Source organism: Trichechus manatus, unplaced genomic scaffold, assembly GCF_000243295.1.
Source record: "Trichechus manatus latirostris isolate Lorelei unplaced genomic scaffold, TriManLat1.0 scaffold00080, whole genome shotgun sequence".
Classification (NCBI taxonomy): domain Eukaryota; kingdom Metazoa; phylum Chordata; class Mammalia; order Sirenia; family Trichechidae; genus Trichechus; species Trichechus manatus.
In genome coordinates, this window is record NW_004444016.1 from 5,585,151 (window position 1) to 5,609,001 (window position 23,851).

The 23,851-nt window shown below is 41.3% G+C and overlaps 1 protein-coding gene and 2 non-coding genes across 3 annotated transcripts; all 3 read right to left on the minus strand.

The window, feature by feature from the left end:
- Positions 1-810: 810 nt before the first annotated feature.
- HSPA9 (heat shock protein family A (Hsp70) member 9) lies at positions 811-22,396 on the minus strand. The gene is made up of 17 exons (XM_004381047.3): positions 22,030-22,396; positions 20,594-20,652; positions 20,255-20,342; positions 19,558-19,739; positions 18,703-18,827; positions 18,040-18,113; positions 17,842-17,948; positions 17,184-17,346; positions 15,982-16,074; positions 6,655-6,864; positions 5,360-5,587; positions 4,360-4,464; positions 3,210-3,327; positions 2,711-2,805; positions 2,254-2,346; positions 1,933-2,073; positions 811-1,597 (listed from the first exon to the last, which is right to left on the minus strand). Exons 1-17 carry the CDS (start codon positions 22,108-22,110, stop codon positions 1,520-1,522), a joined length of 2,040 nt encoding a protein of 679 aa, XP_004381104.1. The 5' UTR covers positions 22,111-22,396; the 3' UTR covers positions 811-1,519.
- Positions 4,794-4,865, minus strand: LOC111821388 (small nucleolar RNA SNORD63). Its single transcript, XR_002824821.1, has one exon. It is a non-coding gene; the product is annotated as a small nucleolar RNA SNORD63 (small nucleolar RNA).
- Positions 6,157-6,231, minus strand: LOC111821387 (small nucleolar RNA SNORD63). Its single transcript, XR_002824820.1, has one exon. It is a non-coding gene; the product is annotated as a small nucleolar RNA SNORD63 (small nucleolar RNA).
- Positions 22,397-23,851: the final 1,455 nt, after the last annotated feature.

The window sequence follows — 23,851 nt, forward strand, 5'->3', positions numbered from 1 at the left end:
AGAGGATAGAAAATGACAGGAATTCAGGGAGGGGCTGCTATTTTATGTCTTTCATAACCTTATGGAAAAAAATGAGGGAGAGCACCAAGCAGATACCTGAGAAGGCTATTTCCAGCCAAGGGCAAGGGCCATGAGATCAAATTGTAGTTGGCAGCTATGAAGAAAAAGGAGAACGTAGTGGGGGCAGCTCATGTGAAGCACGTAGGTCTTAGGAAGAGCTCTGAGCAGGAGTGTGAAGTGATCTGACTGCTGTGGGAAAAGACCAAGGTAGCAAGGGTGTGAGTGAGTGGAGAGACCAGTTAAAACTTGCAGTAACTACGTGGTGATTTATACTAAAGTGGTAGGAGTGGAGATGGTGATTCTGGGTATACCTTAAAGGGTGATATGAGTCACTGACTCTGGGAGCAACCATAAGAAGCAATTTACTGAAATTAGACCACTTGCGAAAAGGGCGTTGGATTAAGAGGGAAATTAGAAGTTCCTTTTGGAAACTTTTAAGCACTTATTACGACAAAAGGGAGATTGTACTTTAAGAACAATTTGTTTTTGCCTTTGAAGGCTGTTGGTTGTAATGGCAGCTTCATTGGTAGGTAACTGAAATACTGTTATATGTTCACACCTACTCATGGGCAATTTGCCCATGGTAATACTGGTTATTATTTCATTATACCAGCCCTTTCAAATCTTAGCCTGGGTTAGCATAATCCTGTGTCTCCCAAGTGACTCTAGGTTAGGCAATCAGGAAGCATGAATCATACCACATTCTTGAAGCTAAATCTTAGCGCCTCACCCTTTACAAACGAGATAAAATGATTTTCATATTTATTTTTTTTTTAAAAATCCAGAATGGATCAAAAAGAACAATCAAAAATGTAGGTGATGTAGGTGCCAGCCAACACAGACCAGAAGGTAGCTAGAAAAATAGGCATGAGGAAAAGTTAGGGAGCCCATTATTACCTTGTTTTAAAAGCTGTACCTAACACAAATAACTAGCTTATAATTTTCCATTGATGAAGGTTCTCCACCCCACTTACCAATAGACATGGCTGGCTTGCCTTGCAAGGCCTCAGTTGAAGGACTCCATGTACATACGGGGCCAATATAACACTACTCTGCTAACTAGAAGGATCTCATCCCGTATGGTCTCTCTCGACGTCTACAGCTGACTACTTCCATTGTGTCTGGGACGGTTTCGTGCCCCCCTTGAAAATACGGCCACTTCAGCACAAAACAATGTTAAGTCTTTATAATGATCAACACATCGTTTTCCCCCTCCCCTCTTTTACATGCAGCTGAAAAATGATAGGCTAGGGACAGAACATTGTGAACTTTGTACTGCTGGAATTTATCACTCATTAAATGATCATTAGCTAACAGTCACTAAATTTACATATTAAGGAAATTATATATAGAATACTGCAAAAACACAGTAAGACTGAAGTTTGCCCATTCTGCTCAGGAAATCCCTTCACTCCCAAGCATCATAACATGTTTTCCTTTCTGCTCCCGTTTACTACTATTACTGTTTCTCCTCCTTTTGATCTTCCTTTTGTTCCCCAGTGCCAGAACTTCCAGAGCCTTCTCGCTCAGATGCCATCTGTTAAGAAAACATTTGAGAGGAACTCAGACTTTATGTTAGGGCTGATAGCTTGTTCTCCATTCTCTTCGCTGAACTCCAAAATGAAGGAAGCACATATTCTTCATCTATCTTATCCTCCTTCCCCCCTTGTACACTACTGTTGGTTTCTGTGATTCTTTCCCTTTGACCCCATCCCTGACCCAAGAGTCAAAAAAGCAAGAAAGATGTTTCCAACTCTAATACTCCCAATTCCATAAATGGCTGTGCAGGGAGCCACCCGTAACAGTAATCAAGAGCAGTTACATCAAGTTAGAAGCAAAATCTACATTAAGCAGAACCCTGCAGCCCGTTACCTTTTTGTACGCCATTTCGAAGAGCTTCAAAGATGCCTGCTGAAGGGAGGACGCTGCCTGCCTTATATTTTCTCCTGTTTCACTGTCTTTTCGAGCTAGGATTTCCCTCATTTTGGAAATCTCTTCTTTTAGCTTGTTGCACTTAGAAAACAAAACAAAAAAATCCTTTTTCAAGGTCTACTGTTCATTCCATATAGCAGTCATATTCAGAAACATTTGTTAAAAACTAAACCTCTACTAAGACTACAAAGTGCAGTGAACTTTACTGACGCTAGTGACAATGCCTCCCAACTTCTTGGGCCATTTAAAAATAGAACTCACCTCATCAGCAGGCAATTGGTCTTTGAATTCTTCCATCTTGGTTTCTGTGTCATGAATGATTCCTTCAGCCATGTTAACTGCTTCAACTCGTTCCTGAAACATATTAGAAGTTTGGTACAAATGAAGATTTCCCAATCAACAAAGTGTGCTCAGTGTCCACACTGGGCAAGACAATATGCTGACTAGTACATACAAAGTGCTTACAGTTACAGAGTAAAAACAGTAAAAGGGAGAAACTGCTGTGGTGTGGGGTAGTCTGTGACAGCTTCAAGAAGGATTTGAGCTGGATTCTGTAGCATGAGAATTTTGATAAGGGAAGAAGTAAGAAAGGGATTCCAGCAAGAGTTATGATCAAAGGAGGAGGTAAGTTCAATGACACATGTCCAAACCCCTACTTTTACCTCCCACCTTTACAAAGATTAAGAAGCTCAGAAATGAGAAGGCTGAAAGTGATCACCTTCTTTCGCCGGTCTTCCTCAGCATACTTCTCTGCATTTTTAACCATATTTTCAATATCATCTTTGCTTAACCCACCAGAAGACTGGATCACAACTGTAATTTAAAAAAAAAAAAAGTATTTTATTAGTTCCCCAGTAAAGTATATGCCTCTTATTCCTCTACCACATTAAGAAAAAGAGTACTCCTGCTCAGAGTAGCCAATCTTGATGCAAATTAGGAAGAAGGAGAATACCCTGTCGTCCTACAGTAAACAAGAAATCAAAGGTTTGAAATATACAAAGACCAACTGGTCTGCCTACTGGAACTTTAATAATCCAGAGGCTTGGTGCTTGCCTGTTTGGGGGAATAAACACACTTGTTAATGTGAATCTTAAAACAGAGTAGAAAAGGGGCATCTTACCCTAAGACTGGGTACAACCTAGAGACTTTAGTTCCTAACAAAGGAACTCTAAGGTCCCTTACCCCACTCTTACAATCTGATAAATAAGAGGACTTACTTTGTTGCTCACGTCCTGTGCCCTTATCTTTGGCAGAAACATGTACAATCCCGTTGGCATCAATGTCAAATGTAACTTCAATTTGAGGGACTCCACGAGGGGCTGGGGGAATTCCAATCTAAAATCCAAAAATATCCAGAATAAGCTCCACTCACAGAGGGGTCCAGTGCTACATTTCCAAACCTATACAGTCTTCTGGGGGACTAATTCACTTGATTCCTGGGAGTAACATGTAAGATCTTCATTTAATTAAATGCACAAAACCCCAAACTTACAAGTGAGGGTAGTAGTTTCGTTGCTGCCTAATGAAAAGGGATCATACCAGTGAAGATTGGCTATAACAAGCAACCATACTAATGACTGCATGTATCTGGGGGTGCAGTAAATTAACAAATCTCCCCACCACTATTCATCTCACAAAGAACCAATAAAGCAATGATCAGAAACCAGGAATGAAATCAAATGCCTTTTAAATTAGTAATCAGGAAAAATCAGGTATTCCTCTCAGCTAGCACTATTTCTGCATTATTTCCCTGGCTCTTAATTATCAACTATTTTTTTTTTGGTGGGGGGAGTGGTTAATGATTTATTTTTTTGTTGAGAATATACACAGCAAAAACATACACCAACATTTTCTACGTGGACAATTCACTGATACTGATTACATCCTTCGAGTTGTGCAACCACTCTCACCCTCCTTTTCTAAGTTGTTCCTCACCCATTAACATAAATTCACTGCTCCCTAAGGTTCCTGTCTAATCTTTCGAGTTGCTGTTGTCACTCTGATCCCATATAGATAGATCTTGAAAGAACACAATGCTCAAGGCAGACATTCTTTACTAGTTAAGCTAAACTATGGTTTTAAGAAGACTTAGGGGATATTTCTGGTTTAAGATTTAAAGATTATTTTAGGGCAATAGTTTTGAGATATTTATCCACTTCTTGATGAAGTTCCTAACCAACAAGAACAAGCAAGGTTTTCAGGTAAAAAGTGAAGCCATTGGTGAATTCCTCTGCATACCTTCTTAAGAACATGGCACATGTCTATGTATGTCAACAGTTTATTGTCTTATTTTTAGAGAACAGAATATAGTCTAACTTTATAGTGAAGAGATTAAGGAGCACAATATCCAGAATTCACAATACCTACCAAAGTAAACTGTCCAAGAAGTTTGTTATCTCCAGCCATCTCTCTCTCACCCTGGCACACTTTAATCTCCACTTGAGTCTGTCCATCAGCAGCTGTAGAAAATACCTAGGGAGGAAGGAAACTTCCTGGGTTGGCAGTGTGATTAAACTACTTCCCTTTTGCAGACAAAACGGAAGCCAGAAATAGAAATTCACATCCCAACATTGTAAAGGTCCTAAACGTACACTATGTTCAAAACAAAGGCTTAAGTCTTTGCAGGGAACAGGAGTAGGATTCGGACAGCAAAAGGGCACACAGTAACTATTATTTCCGTCAAGCAAACGCATTTTACAAAGATGCAGCATTAGCACAGAAGCCTCAAGTGAAGCAGCTAAAAAACAAGATGCTGAAACATGCTCATCTGTGGAAACGTGTCAGAGAAAGGAGATATATCTTGTGCTCAGTCACAGAAAGTCACCACACATACTTTTCTTCAGAATGATGTGTTGGCAAATACATCATTGCACAAATACAGCAACAGCCACAATTTTTCAGGGAAAAAAAGACTGGAAAAGCCAGGACATAATAAGTCGTCTTAATACTTTAAGACCAAGCCATCTCCAAATTGCCCTGCTTGGTATCTTGGGGCCCCAGTGCACCCCATCATTCAGCCATAAGCACACACTCCCTTAGTCCTGCTCAGGCTTTTTTTTTTTTTACAGTGCCTTTAAGAACAGAAAGAGTACAAGGAATCAGTCCCAAACGCTGGGGCTCCTTTTGGCAAGTTACATTAATCCTGTGAAAGAGACACTATCAATGCCCTCCCTATAATCATTACTGCTGGCTGACAGGTAAGGAGAACTTTTCCAGGAACAAAAAAAATTCTCAATACCCAAAGTCAACTAGTCTGGACTATTACCAAAAAGCGAAGTTTTCTGGAAAAGTTCACTAAAATGATTGCAATCACATCTGTCACAGAAGCTAATGTCTCTGTGACAAGGTAAGGAGGGGTGATTCTTACCTGGCTCTTCTTGGTTGGAATAGTGGTGTTCCTGTTAATAAGTTTAGTAAAGACACCTCCCAGAGTCTCAATACCCAGAGACAGGGGAGTGACATCCAGGAGTAGCACATCTGTGACATCACCAGCCAACACACCTCCCTGAATGGCAGCTCCAATGGCCACAGCCTCATCAGGATTAACAGCTTTACTTGGGGCTCGGCCAAAAAGATCCTGCACAGTCTGTTGAACCTGAGCATCAAGAAGAAAGAATCTGTCACCCACTACTCAGGGCCACTGCCTGGGAAGAAGGAGAGAGAGCATTTCTGTCCCAAGCCCCAGCCAATCTCAGGACAGGTTGTTTCAGATCTAAGAATGTTTACTCAAATTATACTTCTAGTTAAGTTTTTGTTAATGACCCAATATAAATTTATCACACACTTTAGAAGATGCAAGGCAAGGGAACTTAGAAATTGTACAGTCCAAGTCCTCCACGTCCACCCATCAGCTAAAGACCAATTTAAAAGAAGCCTAGTAATAATTCAACATTGGTGCCAATGTAGGGTGTGTGTCGTCTCCTCCCCCACTGCCAGGTTATTTTACTAGCACTAAAAAAAAATGCTATTTGAATATTATCTGGAATAATTTACTAATACTAAGGTATCCTCCTGGCTAAAGCCCCCTACCAGGCTTACTCTGTTCATATTTTCCTAAGCTCCTGTATTCCAAAAGAAAAATTAAGAAAATATTCAGGTCATCAACTTAGGACCAAGACAATTCTGCTTAGGCTACAAAGCAAGAATTATACCTCCAACAGGTTCTGTGCTCAGTCATTAGTTTTCTACACACCTGTCTTTTCAGAATGATGTACTGATGAATAAAATGCATCACTGCACAAATCTTCGTTGTAAGAGATGCAATTAGAAACCCCTGACACTATACTGCATAGACATCTGTCCAAAAGCTCCTCAAGACTAGTTAGTACCAAGGTTTTAAGCTACCTCTGATCTCAAACATTGTTTCATTCTTAAACTTTTTGTGAGACTTAAGTTTAGGACCCTCCCTACTATCACCACAAAGACATTCTGTCCTTCTAATGCCCTTTCTTATACCCTTGAATTAAAAAAGGCCGCGAAGAACTCTTTAGTAAGGGCACAAACTCATCCCCCTTTCAGGTCATCCTGTATATACCTACACAACATAGGGTCACTATGAGTTGGAATCAACTGAACAGCAACGGATATACAACATAAGCCACCTGTCCCAAGAAAACATTATGTGCTGGCCCTCTCTATGCCAGGAATTTCATGGGTCCATACCTTGGGCATCCTAGTCATGCCACCAACAAGAATCACTTCTCCTATGTCACTCTTGCTGACTTCTGCATCCTGCATGGCTTTTTGGCATGGGGCGATAGTCTTCCTAATTAGGTCAGTGACAATCCCCTCAAATTGAGCCCGGCTCAACTTCATGTTCAAATGCTTGGGTCCAGAAGCATCCATTGTAAGATATGGCAAGTTGATGTCAGTCTGCAAAGGAAGTGTTTAACTGCATGTTAGTCGGGACACCAGAGGTGGTTAAGTTTATTTCAGTTAAATGTAAGATCATACTATAGGACAAGAAAACTTGGAAAGCCATAGACAGGGTAAGATCTACTTTAAATGAACAGCCACCAAACAGTGACTCTTTAAGATGCAACCTCTTATCTCCCCAGAGACAAGCACCACAGAATCTGTTCTAATGAGGTCCACAATTATTAAAAGGAGCCCTGGTGGTGCAGCGGTAAAACGCTAAGCTGCTAACTGAAATGTCAGTGGTTTGAACCCACCAGCTGTTCCACAGGAGAATGCTGTGGGAATCTCCTTCTGTGAAGACTTACAGCCTTGGAAACTCTATGGGGGCAGTTCTACTCTGTCCTATAGGGTCACTATGAGTCTGAATCGACTCCTCAGCAATGGGTTTTATATTAACAAAAGAGAAGAGACTAGACAAGGCAGAAATATCTCAGTTCAGGAAATAAAGAACTATCCTGCCACTAAACATACATTTAGGATCATACTATCAATGCTTTCCCTTTCATCAAGTTTTAAAAGTATCCCATGTACACGAAGAAAAACGTCAAAAGCTTTGCTCTGAAAGAAATAACCTGCCACCAACCCTGACTTTATAAGTTTCAGGAAGATGGCAAGAAAGCTACAGAAATGTTCTTACTAAAAACAAGTACAAGGACTGACTTGTACTGCCGTCACATTTGCGGGGAGCAGCGAACACTGCTACAGCCACACTATGTAGCATCCAGTATTTAATAAACTCGACATTCCAGTAAGGCATGTGATCTTATAATGTGTAAGAATATTTAGACTAACAAAATCTACCACCGATTATGCCGAAAACAGCGGTCCCAGGGGTGAATCATCGGTACTGGAATTGCTTTTGACTCCCCTCCAACTTCACATCAAAGCAAGGTCAGAAGCAAAGACTAAGGGGACCAGATCCTTAACCACTTTTTCAGGAGAAAAACCCTGGACAGTTAAATGCTTAATAAATAATTGCCGTTAACAAATCTCTGTAGAAATAGTGATAAAATAGCGATACGGGGTATTGCTTTAGAGGACACTGTTGACAATTTCCTTCTTTCTTTGCAAAACGTTGATTATATAAACTAATATTATCCATTATCTGTGCTGTTCAATTCACTAGCCATTAGCCACATATAGACACTGAACCACTGAACTGAGGCAGTACAACTGAGAAACTGAATTTTTAACTTTATCTAATTTTAATTAATTTAAACACCCACATGTGGCTACTGTTATGAGTGCAAAACTAAACTCTAAAAGTTCATGACAAACTGAAAAATTCTAGGAATACCAACTCTCAAACATCCCAAAGTTCTGTCCTGCTTACCACCTCCTCCTCTCTAAAATCCATCACTCATCTCTCACTACCACACTCTGTTCCTCTCTCATCAGCTGGTGTGCTACAATAACCTCCCAGCATCTTCCTATATCCACTCAGGCTGCCTCTGCCACAGGACCACTCACCAAACAATTCTCCACTCCACCTTAGCTAGAGTGCTTTCCACAAGTCAAAATATTACCTCTAGGCATTATGCTGAATGAAATAACTCAATCACAAAAGGACAAATACTGTATGAGACCACTATTATAAAAACTCATGAAAAGGTTTACACACAAAAAATCTTTGATGGTTACGAGGGAGGGGAGGGGTGCGGAGGGAAAAACACTAAATAGACAATAGATAAGTGGTAACTTCGGTGAAAGGTTAGACAGTACAGAATACTGGGCAAGCGAGCACAACTCTACCAAGGCAAGGTCGTGGAGGTTCCATAGACACATAAAAACTCCCTGAGGGACTGAATTACTGGGCTGAGGGTAGGGGACCATAGTCTCAGGGGACATCTAGCTCAATTGGCATAATATAGTTTATAAAGAAAATGTTCAACATCCTGCTTTGGTGAATAGTGTCTAGGATCTTAAAAGCTTGTTAGCGGCCACTGGTCTTACCTCATCTGGAGCAAGGAAGAGTGAAGAAAACCAAAGGCACAAGGGAAAGATTAGTCCAAAGGACTAATGGACCACAACTACCACAGCCTCTACCAGACTGAGCCCAGCACAACTAGATAGTGCCCAGCTACCACCACTGACCGCCCTGACAGGGATCACAATAGAGGGTCCTGGATAGAGCTGGAGATAAATGTAGAACAAAATCCTAACACACAAAAAAAGACCAGACTTACAGGTCTGACAGAGACCAGAGAAACCCTGAGAGTATGGCCCCTAGACGCCCTTTTAGCTCAGTACTAACGTCACTCCTGAGGTTCACCTTTCAGCCAAAGATTAGACAGGCCCATAAAACAAAGCGAGACTAGATGGGCACACTAACTCACAGGCAAGGACGAGAAGGGAGGAGGGGATAGGAAAGCTGATAACGGAGAACCCAAGGCCGAGAAACGGAGTGTGAGACACACTGTGGGGTTGGCAACCAATGTCACAAACTAAGTATGTGTATTGCTTAATGAGAAACTAACTTGCTCTGTATACCTTCATCTGAAGCACGATTAAAAACAAAACAAACAACAAAAAAGAAAATATTACTTCCCCAACTTAAAACTCTCCAGTGGTTTATACTAATTTCATCTCAGGAGACATACCAAATCCCAAATCTAAAAAGCCTCTAGCCTCATCTTCCATGCTCTCTCACCCTCACTGCACTTAGGTCATGCTGGCCCTCTCTCAGGCCATCTCCTCCTCACTTCAGAGCCTTACACACGCTGTCTGTCCCCATTATCTTTTTCTTGGTTATCTCATCTTTCAGAGAAGCTAGTCTGGTATGCCAAACACCTAGGTCAGGTTCCTCTATTAAAAGGCTTTCTTTTGTACCATTTGTTAAAATTAATAATAGCTTACACTTACAGTACTTATTTACTACACGTTGTAAGCACGTTATATGTATTAATAATTTGGTAATCCTCACAACTCTTAAGCGGGGAAGGAACCATTATTACCCTCATCTTATAGGTAACAAATCAAACAAATGTTAAGTAATTCACCCAAGGTCACACAGTAAGTGATGAAATAGGGATTTGAACCCCAGCAGTCTGACTGCAGAACCTGCATTTTCCCCTCCCCCAGCCCCTGGTAACCACTAATAAACTTCAATCTCTATCATTTGCCTTGTCTAGGTATTTCATGTAAGTGGGATCATACAACATTTCTACTTTTGTGTCTGACTTATTTGACTTGGCATGTTTTCAAGGTTCATCTGTTACAGCACGTATCAGAACTGCATTTCTCTTTATGGCCGAATAGTACTCCATTGTGTGTATATACTACACTTTGTTTATCCATTCATTCTTTGATGGACACTTGGATTTTCCCACCTTTTCACTATTGTGAACACTGCTGCAATGAACACTGGTGTGTAAGTATATAAGCTGCAAAGTCTGCATTCTAAATCTTGAAATTACACTGCTTCTGGTTTGACATTTACTTACATAATTTTATGATCAATGTCCATCTCCCCACACCACACTGTAAATGCTAAGAGAGTAATAAATGCTTGCAGGAATTTATCCTACAGGTTTACCTTCACAAGTGTGCAATAAGAATGTATAGGATGCTCATACTTAGTATATTTTGCTATAGTAGCAAAATGCTGGAAAGCAATCCAAATGCCTATCAATAGGATACAGCCACACAAATTAAAACTTCTTCCAACATTCCCCCCCAAAAAGTGTCAAGTCCCACTTCCAGGCAACATGGTGCTATAGTCAGAAGCACCACGACATCCCTCCGCAGCAAAGATCAGAAAAACTAAGTCAAGTAGAGTCACACGTCAATCCTGAAACCTAAGCATCAAAATCAAGAGATAAAGAACTCAGCCAAGCACCGAATGGAATAAGAAACTGACCGAGAACAGAGTGCAAGGAGAGATACGTGCAGAGATCCCCTATCAGATACCGCAGCATGGATCCGCCATCTTGGACTCCTGTCGGAGATCAGCGAACAGGAGGTATGAGAAAGCAGCTTCACGGAGCTTCCAGCAGGAGACAACAACCAGTAACCCGCGATACAGGCTTTCCCACCCCCCAACCCTTCTTCACCCCGACTTAGCCTCCTCTGCTTCTTGCAGCCACAGCCTACTGGCTGGGAAGCACGAGCTTCCCTCCAGTGCCACTTAGATTCCACCTGCCTGCACTGGCCAGCTCCCTGAGTGCCGTTTGTCGGCTGCTGGTCTTGCTTTTTTCAGCTTCTTTAGATTCCTTCCTTACCTCTCACCACCTCCCCCTCCTTCCTCTCAAATACCTGGCTCCGTGCGCCATCTTTGCTTCTTCCTGAACAGCTACAAAACACCACTTGACTGTGAAACTGCTGCCACGCTGGTGGGACCCCCGGGGCTTTTTCGTTTGTTTTCTCTGATTTGTTCTGTTTTGATTTGTTTGTTTTTTCTTTTCTCAGCCTGGGAGCCCCTTCTAGCCAGGCAGTACCACGCAGCTTAGAAGCTAGTCCCTTACTCTGTGCAGATGCACAGGGACATACCTGGGGGCATTTCTTGTTTTTTTCTTTTTATTTCTTTGTTTAGTTTTCTTCTCTCTCTTATTTCCTTTTTTGTCTTTCTTCATTTCAAGTTGCTCAATTTATTCATTTTTTTCTTTTACCTTTTTTTTTCTTTCTTTTTTCCCCCCATTTCTCACTCTCTCATCTCTCCACTCCACTAACAAGCTACCTTAGTACTCTTTTTTGTTTGCGTGAATGTTTTTGGCTCCTGTTCCTCTCACCTCTCTCTCATCTTTCCCATACCCATCTTAGCTCTACACATCACAACCTACCCCCTCCTTCCTGCCTTACTGCACCACGTGCTGAACATCACACTCCCAAGCAGCACAGGCACGGCCTACTGGAACCTGCCCTGCACTGATTCCCAGTCCGCACTGTCAGCCCTGGTACGTGCCATAAAGATCCTATCACAGCAACTCCTCTTCAGCTGGACCTGCCCTGCTGTACCATACCTGAGTGACTGACCCTGCCCATTGGAGAAGGACGTGAAAAATATCGCACCCACAGACGACCAAACAACAGAGAACGCACAGCCTGCCTGCTCAGACGTAACCAAATGAAACAAAAAAGCAGGACAAAACAAACAAATCTACAATCAGTAAACAAGGAAAAAAAACACCAAATGCCCCGAAGACAGCAGACAATATCAAAACATTTACAAAAACAGGACAGGATGGTTCCAGTAGGTGTCCAAAATAAAATACCAGATGACCTTCCAGCAGAAGAAAAGGCACTAGACCTAACTGATAAGAGATATCAAATCTCTAATATTCAGAATTATTGAAGAGTTGAAGCAAAAAACAGACGAGGAAAAAATAGACAAATTCATGGAAAATACAGACAAAATAAATGGAAGAATTCAAGAAATACAGGAACAAAATGCTCAAATAAATTAACAACTAGAAATCATACAAAAACTACAATTAGAAATCCAAAAGATAAACAAGATTTCAGAAATGGACAGTGTCACAGAAGGGCTGAGGAGGAGGTTTGAAACAATGCAAGACAGGATCAGAGAAACTGAAGAAAAACACTTAGATACAACTCTGAGGAAAAATCAGAAAAAAGAACAAAGAAAAATGAAGAAACCCTGAGAATTATGTGGGATACAATCAAAAGCAAAAATCTGCGAGTGACTGGAGTTCCAGAACAGGGGGAAAAAACAGAGAGGATCACTGAAGAACTGCTGACAGAAAACTTCCCCAAAATCATGAAAGATGAAAAACTGACCATCCAAGAAGCTCAATGAACCCCATACAGGATAGACCCCAAAAGAAAATCACCAAGGCATACCATAATCACACTTGCTAAAATCAAAGACAAAGACTCCTGAGAGCAGCTCGAGAAAAACAAAAGTCACATACACAGGAAAAACAATAAGACTAAGCTCGGATTATTCGGCAGAAACCATGCAGGCAAGAAGGTAATGGGATGACATATTTAAAAACTGAAAGAAAAAAATTGCCAGGCAAGAATAATATATTCTGCAAAACTCTCCTTCAAATATGATGGTGAAATTAGGTCATTTCCAGATAAACAGAAATTAAAAGACAATGTAAAAACCAAACCAAACTTACAAGACTTATTAAAGGGAAGTCCTTCAATCTGAGAAAAAACAGTATCAGACCACAGGCTGAATATAGGACACAGGATTGTACTAGCCAGGACACCAACCTAGGAAATGAACTCTTAAGGACTATGCAAAACCCAAAGAATTACAAAAGGGGACCAGAGAGGTTAATCTGTAAATGACAACAGCATCAAAACAATAAAAGAGGGAATAAACGGTATAGGTATAGAACCTTCTAATGGAGAGGAAATCAAGGGATACCAAGTAATAATAGACTGGTTCAAATCTAGGAAGATAAGGGTCAATTTCAAGGTAACCACAAAGAAAGTTAACAAACCTACTCATCAAAGTAAAGAAGAAAAACATAAAGTCTCAATAAAAACAAAACCTATAAAAGCAAAAGAAATGGAAAAAAAAAAAAACAAACCACAAACAAAAGGAACGTAGCACAGAAGAGTAAGAGGCACAAAGAAAACGTCAGCACCACAAAAAAATGCACTACAAAATGCAATCCCACGCCTAGGAATATATCCTAGAGAAATAAGAGCCATCACACAAATAGACATATGCACATCCATATTCACTGAAGCACTTGTTCACAATAGCAAAAAAGATGGAAACAACCTAGATGCCCATCAACAGATGAACGGATAAACAAGCTATGGTACATATACACAATGGAGTATTATACAAAGATACAGAACAATGATGAATCTGTGAAGTATCTCATAACATGGATGAAACTGAAAAACATTATGCTGAGTGAAATAAGTCAATCAAAAGGACAAATATTGTATGAGACCTCTACTGTATAAGTCGTGTAAAGGTTTACACACAAAAAGAAACAATCTTTGCTGGTTACAAGGGATGGGACGGGTGGGGTGGGGGGAACCAAATAGATAAGTGGTAACTTTGGTGAAGGCTAAGACAGTACACATCACTGGGGAAGCCAGCACAACTTGTTCAAGGAAAGGTCATGGAAGCTCCATAAACACTTTCAAACTCCCGGAGGGACTGAATTGCTGGGCGAAGGGCTGTGGGGACTATGGTCTCGGGGAACACCTAGCTCAACTGGCATAACACAGTTTGAAAAGATTAGTCCAACGGACTAATGGACCACAGTTACCACCGCCTCCACCAGACTGAGTCCAGTATAGCTAGATGGTACCTGGCTACCACCACTGACTGCTCTGACCAAGATCATAATAGAGGGTCCTGGACAGAGCTGGAAAAGGATGTAGTACAGAATTTTAACTCACAAAAAAAGAGACAAGATTTACTGGCCTGACAGACTAGAGAAACCCCAAGAGTATGCCCCCTGGACACCCTTTTAGCTCAGTGGCGAAGCACCTCCTGAAGTTCACCGCTCGGCCGGGGACTGGACAGCCTCATAAAACAAAACAGGACTAATGAGGCACAGCAGTCCAGGGACAAGGACTAGCAAGCAGAAGGGGAAAGGAAAGCTGGTGATAGGGAACCCAAGATAGAGAAGGGACAGTGTTGACATGTCATGGGGCTGTTAACCACTGTCACGTGGCAATATGTGTACTGTTTAATGAGAAACTATTTGTTCTGCAAACCTTCATCTACGGTACCAAAAAAAAAAAAAAAAAGAATTATCGATGTGAGATCAAATTGACAACAGCAACTCAAAAGGTTTGATGGGAAGCCTAGGGGACAGTGAGTTGAAGATAATGGTGATGGAATAATTTGGAAAAGGACAGTGAGAATAGCAGCACAACTTGAAGAATGTAATCACCGTCACTGAATTGTACATGTAGAAACTTCCAAAATGGCGTAACTTTCACTATGTATATTTTCACCAAAAAAAAAGTCCTCAAGGTCGAGAAGGGAGAGTGTTGACATGTTGTGGCGTTGTTAACCAACGTCACAAAACAATGCGCACTATTGTTTAATGAGAAAGTATTTGTTCTGTAAACCTTCTCCTGAAGTACAATACAAAAAATTTAAAAAAAGAAAAAGAAAAAGCGTCAAGTCCCTGGAAAGAATTACCAGCTATCGTCTGGCAGTGCTGCATATTTTAATCTCAAAGCTAACGATCATATTGCAAAGTTCTGCCATCTCATATAACAGCAAAGACAAAGCACCTCCATGGATGAGTTTATATAATTTTGACACTCCTCACAGACGCTTAAAAACAAACAAACAAACAAAAAACCTGGTTTGATTGATGGTTAATTAGCAGCAACCACTCTACCAACACAATGACAGCTTCTATAAATACCTCTTCCCTTCCCAGTGTGGGAGATCCAAGTAACAACTACAGTATTCACAAGTTCTGCTCTCCTGTTGTCAACCAAGAACCTGAAAATAGTTCTCCTGCTTTCCATCTTGGTGGGTCTCTGACCCAGACCTAATATAGTTTGTATAATTCTGTTCTTATTCGTTAAGACAAAGTGAAGCTCCACCTCTCAAAACCGCAAATCACGCTGACACCTTAAACAGAAGCTGAACAAATCTGATGCTCACAGAGGAAAACTTGTGCAGACATATAAACCTGGTTTCAAACCTCATTTTCTAGATTGGTGACTGAAATAATTAAAAAAAGGCCAATTAGAGGCTCCCATTCACAAGACGAAATGTTTTAAAGTGAAGACAGTAGCAGTTCTGAGAGCCTCAGCAATTCCAGGCTAACAATTTTAATTTTATACATTACTATACTACATATCAATACAAAGCAGTAACATCAACGTCTTTAACTTAAAGGCAAAGAAGTGTGTGCACTTGTATTTACATATCAATATAATTATTTGGCTCCAGTAAACACAACTTCTGATTTGGGTGGTTAAAAATTTTCAGCTCATCTGTATAAAACAAACTAAAGACCATATTGCTCTTTTACTCATAAATGGCTTTTCCACCAGCCAGAAAACTACAAAAAAACCAAACTGACACTAGACCAATTAGGACATGCTATTCAACAGACTCAGAATGAAAATACCCATCAAGACTGCCGTGACTTTTCCACATCTCACCTGCACAGATGAGGAGAGTTCACATTTGGCCTTCTCAGCAGCTTCCCGCACCCTCTGAAGTGCCATGTTGTCTTTGGTCAAATCAACCCCTGACTACAAAGGGAAGATAAACAACACAAGTATTAAGCAGATGTTAAACTGCAGTAAGAAGTTGGAACAACACAAAGTGGAGTCATACTTTTACAAGCAAGCAAAAAGAATTACTGTTTATTTCTCTTAAAAATCTGTAAGGAAAAATAACCTACCTGTACCTGGATTACATAAGATGAACTGATGCTTGGTTCTTTCTAGCCCTAGAATTCTAGCTCAAAAAGGCAGTTCCTACAATTCTTTTTCCAATATTGTACAATGATTGCCATATCCTTTTAACTCCGCTGTTTGTTCCCAATATGAAAGACATAGTCCGTTACTCTGCACAGATGCACAGGGATATCCCTGGGGACATTTCTTTTTTGTTTTTGGTTTTTTCATTTTTTTGTTTAGTTTTCGTCTCTCTCTTATTCCCATTTTTTCTTTCTTCATTTCCAGTTTCACAGTTTATTTTTTCTTTTACCCTTTTCCTTCCCCCCTCCATTTCTCAGTCTCTCATCTCTCCACTCCAATAACAAGCTCCCTTAGCACTCTTTTTTGTTTGTGTCTTTGTCTCCGGTTCCTCTCTCCCCTCTCTCATAATTCCCACACCCATCTTAGCTCCACACATCACAACCTACCCCCTCCTTCCTGCCTAACTGCACCGTGTGCTGAACATCACGCTCCCACGCAACACAGGCACAGCCTACTGGAACCTGCTCTGCACTGATTCCCAGTCTGCACTGTCAGCCCTGGTACATGCCACAAAAAACCTATCCCAGCAACTCCCCTTCAGCTGGACCTGCTCTGCTGTACCATACCTGAGTGACTGACCCTGTCCATTGGAGAAGGGGATGACAATTATCATGCCCACAGACGAGCAAACAACAAAGAACGCACAGCCTGCCTGCTCAGACATAACCAAATGAAACAAAAAGCAGGATAAAACACACAAATCTACAACCAATATGAACGACAATAACCAGAATAGTTCAGTCAAGCCACTGAACCTGAAAAGTAATAGAAATCATTCTCTATAAAGGGCAAAAAAATGTAAATGAAGCAAACAGCAAACTGAACAAGGAAATTCTCAATATCCCAACATCTACACACTAACTACACCGGTAACTAACCTCTCTCTTGAATTCCTTTACAATGTGTCGTAGCAAGGCCTGGTCAAAGTCTTCTCCACCTAAGAATGTGTCTCCATTGGTGGATTTCACCTCAAATACTCCTTTCTGAATTTCCAGGATAGAAATATCAAAAGTTCCACCACCTAAATCATATACAGCAATGCTAAAAATAAAAAAGAAGGAATTAAGGAACAAAACTTACCACAAGGGTATAAATTTCAATAACCAAATGAACACAAACCTCTCTTCCTTAGGTAGATAATAAGCAGTAACGAAATTTTTACAACTGTCCAAATGACATGTCTGTTAACACACGGCCCTAACTGCCAACATGTAAACACACACACACAGCTAAAATAAAATAAATTCTTTTCTTTTCAGAAACTGTGAAACTGACCATAATCAACAACACTCTTGGATGAATACTTGCCAACATGCATACCAAGGCAGGCAAGAATCATCATGGCCCAGTACTTAAAAATAAGTAAAGGAATGATTTTGAAATGAATGAAAAATGGCCTCAAGATGAAGGTAGTACATTTTCAGTCTAAGTACGAAGCTCAACCACAAATAAATCAAGATGACAACTGAGAGTAAGTTTCATGACTCCATAAACTCAGTTTCACACATTCAGGTGGAATTTACTGCACAAACTTACATTTTATCTTCAGACTTGTCTAGACCATAGGCCAGAGCAGCAGCTGTGGGTTCATTTATCACCCGAAGCACATTTAGTCCAGATATCTGGCCAGCATCCTTAGTGGCCTATAGAAAACAAACAAAAAAATAGCATTTTCTCAGCCTTGTCTCCCAAGTACCATTAATTTTCATGTGTAAGAATGCTAATTGACCTCACCTGTCTCTGAGAATCATTGAAATAAGCTGGGACTGTGATCACAGCATTTTTTGCTGCATGCCCCAAATAATTTTCTGGAAAAGAATAAATAATAAAATTAAATAATGTTATTTTGTCAGATAAAGTAGGCAACAGAATTACTAATACATCCTAACAACTGTATCACCCTTTTTTGGAGCCATAAGCAACACACTCTGGTTTCTCAGCATGTGAGCTAAAATGTAGACATCTTTTAAGAAAATACTACAATACTGGTTGAAAACCCTAGAGCTCATCTTTAACGTTTTAAAAAAGGTTAATCAAGCTACCAAACATGAACACATGCTCAGAAATGTCCTTCATCATCAATGACCTACTGTCAGACCTTAAACGGTCACCAGTTTCTTCAAACGGGAAGTTCTAAGTTTTACCTAACAGGGACCAGAGCTCAATGTATAGTTGTTCTGGCTTTCAATATAGAACACTACACCTCCCTACTGGGGGTGGGGGGAAGCAACGGTAAGAAAGTATGAAGAATAACAAAGTTTTGCCTTTCCTAGGTCTTCTGTACAAAAGACACCACAAGCTTATTATCTAACGGACACTGGGATATGGAAGCTAGTGATCTCAGAGGAACCACCCAGTTCTTTGAACTCCCCCAGATGTAAACTCAACTCTACTCACCTGCAGTCTCTTTCATCTTCATCAACACAAATGCTCCTATCTGACTTGGAGAATAGAGTTTTCCATGTGCTTCAACCCAGGCATCACCGTTGGAGGCACGGACAATTTTAAAGGGAACATTTTTACTGAAAGACGTAAAAACTGTACTTGAAAAAACTTGCCAGTGCAACCAACCACACCATTACCATACATCATGAATGTCCGCCCTCTACCCAAGAGACCATGGCCAACAAATGAGAAGTTCAGGAATTCATTTGATGAAAATTCTTAGAATGTAATCACTAACACATAAAAACATCCTGACAAAACATGAACACTTTGCTGTTGTTAGCTAACACTGAGTCAGCCCCTAATCCATGGGGTGATAGGGTTTTCACTGGCTGATTTTCAGAAGTAGGTCACCATGTATTTCTTCCTAGTCCATCTTAGTCTGGAAGCTCTGATGAAACCTGTTCAGCATCACAGCAACATGCAAGCTTCCGTCTTTACTTCCCACAAAACAAGATTTACACAACAGGAAACTCTACCTATGCTTACAATGTATTTAGTTGGGGGGGATCAACCCCCTCCCCAAGTTTTTGTTTTTCTGCATAGACATCAACACTTGATGGCACCTATGCCGTGATCTACCTTACATGCACGTTCAACACCAAATTATATGGCTCAGAAATGCCTTGTCCAATCTTCAAATAATCATGTTAATACATAGCAAACATTAATCTCTGAAGGCAGAAGTGAATTTTTTTTAAAAGTGATACCCTTTTGAGAGGGGCAGGGCTTATACCCGGGGATCCTAATCAAAGTGCTTAACGATTCTTCTGGCGCTTGCAAACAACTGTTTTTGCTATTACTCACATGTCTTTCTGCACTTCAGGGTCATCGTATCGGCGGCCAATGAGACGCTTGGTGGCATAGAATGTGTTGTTTGGGTTGGTGACAGCCTGCCGCTTGGCTGGCATGCCAACAAGTCGCTCGCCATCTGCTGTAAAGGCCACAACTGAAGGGGTTGTTCTGGCACCTTCGGCATTCTCCAGCACCTGTCATCCAAGGTAAGACACGAAATGAAGTTCCAGTCATCACTGGTGTCTGTGCATCAAAAGTTTAAGAGATAAAACAAGTCCCAAATCACAAAACAGATGCTCAAGAACAGTACTAATAGGCATGCTTTACTGCTCTGTGAATGCTGTCACAGTAAATACCTACTTCTGGAGACAGTAGAGATCCTAAGAACATGCTTCATATTTAGGATGTAGCCCATGGCTTCCCTGGAGCTCCACTTGCTTCTAGCCTGTTTCTGCAACCAGTTTGACTGACTTACAAAAATTCAAGATTCTGACTACAGGAGTAATCAACAGTGCAAGTCACCCCAACAAAACCTAATGGTCAAACCTCTATACCAGGAGACACAAACTCTATCCTGGGAAGTCAAATCCATTCAGCAGTCAGCACCATACAATTAAGCACAAAAGGTTCACCTTAAAGAGTCTTTGAGAAACTAAAAGAAGCTTTTAAACTACAAACTGGGGAGTCATCAGGTATCATTCATGCTCACCTTTGCTTGTTTACCTTCCATAACTGCTACACAGGAGTTGGTAGTACCCAAATCAATACCAACAACTGCTCCTTTGATTGCTTCTGAGCTGTAAGATATTTAAAACGTCACGATTATTGTTATCTTAATAGTGGTCTCCAAAATTGCTATAAAAATATGTAAGAAAATAATATATGACACAGGAATTAACAACAGAATACTACATATTCTATAAATAAATACAGGTAAGTAGTATATTTTTCTGAAAAAAAAAAAAAAAAAAAAAGTTAATCAAATTTAGGGCAGCTGGTTTGGTGTTCAATATGCATTATCTTTCAGAGAAAATGAAGTTACACTTACGCATAATCCCGCCTTGAAACAATTCTAAAAGCCTCATGACTAAGGCCGTTCCAGCTATCCTAAAAACAAAAAAAGGTTTATCAGCCATCAACTACTTAAGAGAACTGGGCTTCTTCCAATTATTCTTCCAGAGAACATTTAAAACTGTGAGACTTTCATTCTGTTAACTGCGGGACTACCATGTATAAAGCACAGTGAAATAAGATAGTTTCACGTACAAGATGCATTATAGTAGTAAATAAAGAAATTTTAGTATAGTACAAAATTTTCCAAGAAGATCGATATAAAGTTGTCTTGAATCGCATTACAACAGGGTTTCTCAACTTCAGTACTGACATTCTGAGTCAAATCTTTGTTGCGAGGGGCTGTTCATGTTTAGCAGCATTTCTGGCCTCTACTCACTAAAAGTCAGTAGCACTCTACTCTCCCCACCTTGTGACAACAAAAAAATGTCTCCAGATATTGCCAAATGTTCCCTTGGGGTGAAAACTGCCCTTGGTCGAGAACAGGTGCAATATAAGATACTATTAAGATGCTTCTCAATTTCATTGTCAGGAGCAATTCACATCTAAGCCCTAAATATGCATGTACTGCAGGTACAGATTTAAGATTTATTCCGTACACTTCTTATAACTTTGCCATCCAACTGCTTTAAAAAGCCTAGGATTAATTTTGTGCAGTTAAATTAAAAAAAAAAAAAAAGGATTTCAAGAGTGGCTTCCAACCAGGATGGAAGAGATTCGTTACAACCTAACCTCAGGCTACTTCTAGCCTTCCTTAAACCCACGTGAATGCAAATAGAGATGTAACTCCTGTTATCCCAAGACACGTTTTTGGTTTCTGATGATAATGAGCAACCATTCCACTGTTTTTTATTTGATCTGAAATAACGAGCGAAGACAATGTTACACCAACGATTTTAGGACAACTAACTGGGCATAATGTTCCTCTGTAGGAAAAAGGAGCCTTCTACTTAGTGATTCTACTTCTACTTATGATTTCCTACTTATTATTTAGGTGCCTTTCTATCTCCATTTCATCACAGCAACAGGGTCCCTGCACACACTGTATCTTACAAGCGGACATTTGCGTAAAAGGACAGCTAGTCTTGGATCCCTCGTGAAAATAACAAGTAGCGGCTCCTTTCCAAAAGAGAACAAACCTGTCCAAAAAGCCACAGAACGGACTGTTAGGACCACTACCCGCTATCTCACAGGATGAGACTAAAACGCTTAGCGTGTGACTCTGCACGGCCCGAGCCACGGAGTCAAAACTTCAAATAAGGAACTCAACCGGCAACGCTAATCACAGATGGCCTGTTATCTTCCTTTCCTCCTCCAGCTCTCTGCCGGAGGATTCTGACCCAGAACGCCGCGGCCTGACACACTGAGGCCCGAGAACGTGAGCCCCTCGGAGAAGGCCCAGCAGTTCCTCACCTGGTGGCGGGCTACCGTGGAGCCCCGGGAGGCTGCGGCGCCGACCAAACGGGCGGCCGCGGCTCGGCTGGCGCTTATCATGGCGGCTAGACGGTGGAGTACAGGACAGCAAACAGGCGCTCGGATAGCCGGGAACTGCGAGGCGCGGCGGAGGCAACTCTTCTGGAAACCTCCAACCACGTGGGGTAGGGGGCGGGAGTTGGTCACTGCGACCTGCAGGCCCGCTCTTAAACTGAAGCGCCGCCGGCGCCGCCTGACCAAAGACTATTTAACCGCCACTCCCGGAGTTACAGAGTACCAATAACGTGCTCCGAAACATGACGGTTGGAAAAAGTGTGTCCTCCCGTTCCGGTCGCGGTGGGTCTGGGCTCACTGACAGGCGACGGGGTTAAAAGGCGTATGAAGGCAGCACCTCGGACAGCCCCGGTCCTTCTTCGGAGGAAAGACTCAAGGTCACACGGGATAAAATTGAGAACCGATTACAGCTGTCTTGCGTCAGATACGTGGGAGGCGGAGCCTGTTGCGCCTGCGCAGCTGGCTTCCGGAGTATGGCCTCGAGCGCTTGTGCGCAAAGACCGCCGGAAAACGAGGGTGGAGACTAACTGCAGCACTCGTTGGATGCAGCAGTGTACGCCAGCTTGACCTGAGCGTAGCCCGGGGCGAGGGAGGACGCGTGTATATTCAGCGCTCGTGGAGCTTTTATCCCGTTCTTGCTCCTCCCGGAGGGCGCCATTTTGTCCCAGGTCTTTGTTCAGTGTAAACTCTAGGCTTAGAACCTTTGTTGTTCTGCCCCGCGGTTTGTCCGTTTTTTCGGGTGCCCGTTGCTATTGAAATAACTTGAATACACCTGGGTGTGCTGTCCTTAGACAAATTTGTTGTATTCAACCACAGGGATGTCGAGTTGCGAACTACTAAAGCAGCCTTTTCTTCACATAGAGCATTGAGTCGCGTTACGCTAGTCATCGTGCAAACCATCATGAGAAAAAATACCAGAGGTTGGGCTCTTCCTAGCCAAGCTGTACGGTATCTAACTGAGGCTCCTCTGGCCTTTCTCAAACCTTGGGCTGGTTGCTAGCAACAGAGGATGTGGGTTCTCTAACAAGGAGTTGTCAGTGGCCACTCTGCGCTGTGAGCCAGTTTCAGACGTTTAAAAAAAGAGTTCAACAAATATGCGCTGGAGTGCCTACCATGTGTTCTAGGTAGATTTTGGGAATACAGTGAAAGCTGTACGTGAACTTAACTGATGAGATGACAGATGAGATTGAGCATGATTTTGGAGATGAAGTAATTTGTCCTTAAAGCCCCCTTCCAAAAGAGAAAGATGCCCCAGTCCCCTACCTCTTCCTTCAGAAAAATCTGTTATTAAATGACCACCACTGTGTGAGGAATTGTGAAGGAATGTTGCGGGGGAAGGTTGGGAGAGGAAGAAGACAGAGTTTACATTTTGAGGGGGATGGAAGTTGGAGTAAAAAAATAAAAGTAAAACATAACACCGGTTATAAATTATACAGATTCTAAAAGGAATAAAAAGCCCACACAAACTTTCTTCCTTAAATGTTAACTACCTTGTATTATTATATTATTCTTAGTAGTCTACTTATAATAGCAGAGTATTTGAATTACGGTGTTGGCGGAGAATATTGAATATACCATGGACTGCCAGAAGAACTAACAAATCTGTCTTAGAAGAAGGACACCAGAATGCTCCTTACAAGAGAGAGTGTTGAGACTTTGTCTCACCTACTTTGGACATGTTATCAGGAGGGACCAGTCCCTGGAGAAGGACATCATGAGTGGTAAAGTAGAGGGTCAGCGAAAAAAG

Bases quoted from the DNA above. Each gene is read 5' to 3' on its own strand.
- HSPA9 (XM_004381047.3), bottom strand. From the start codon at position 22,110: ATGATAAGCGCCAGCCGAGCCGCGGCCGCCCGTTTGGTCGGCGCCGCA. The intron at 20,653-22,029 runs GTGAGGAACTGC...TTTTGTTTTTAG, and splicing joins CCACGGTAGCCCGCCACCAG to GATAGCTGGAACGGCCTTAG. The intron at 4,465-5,359 runs GTAAGAATCACC...CTTCCTCCCTAG, and splicing joins TTCCAACCAAGAAGAGCCAG to GTATTTTCTACAGCTGCTGA.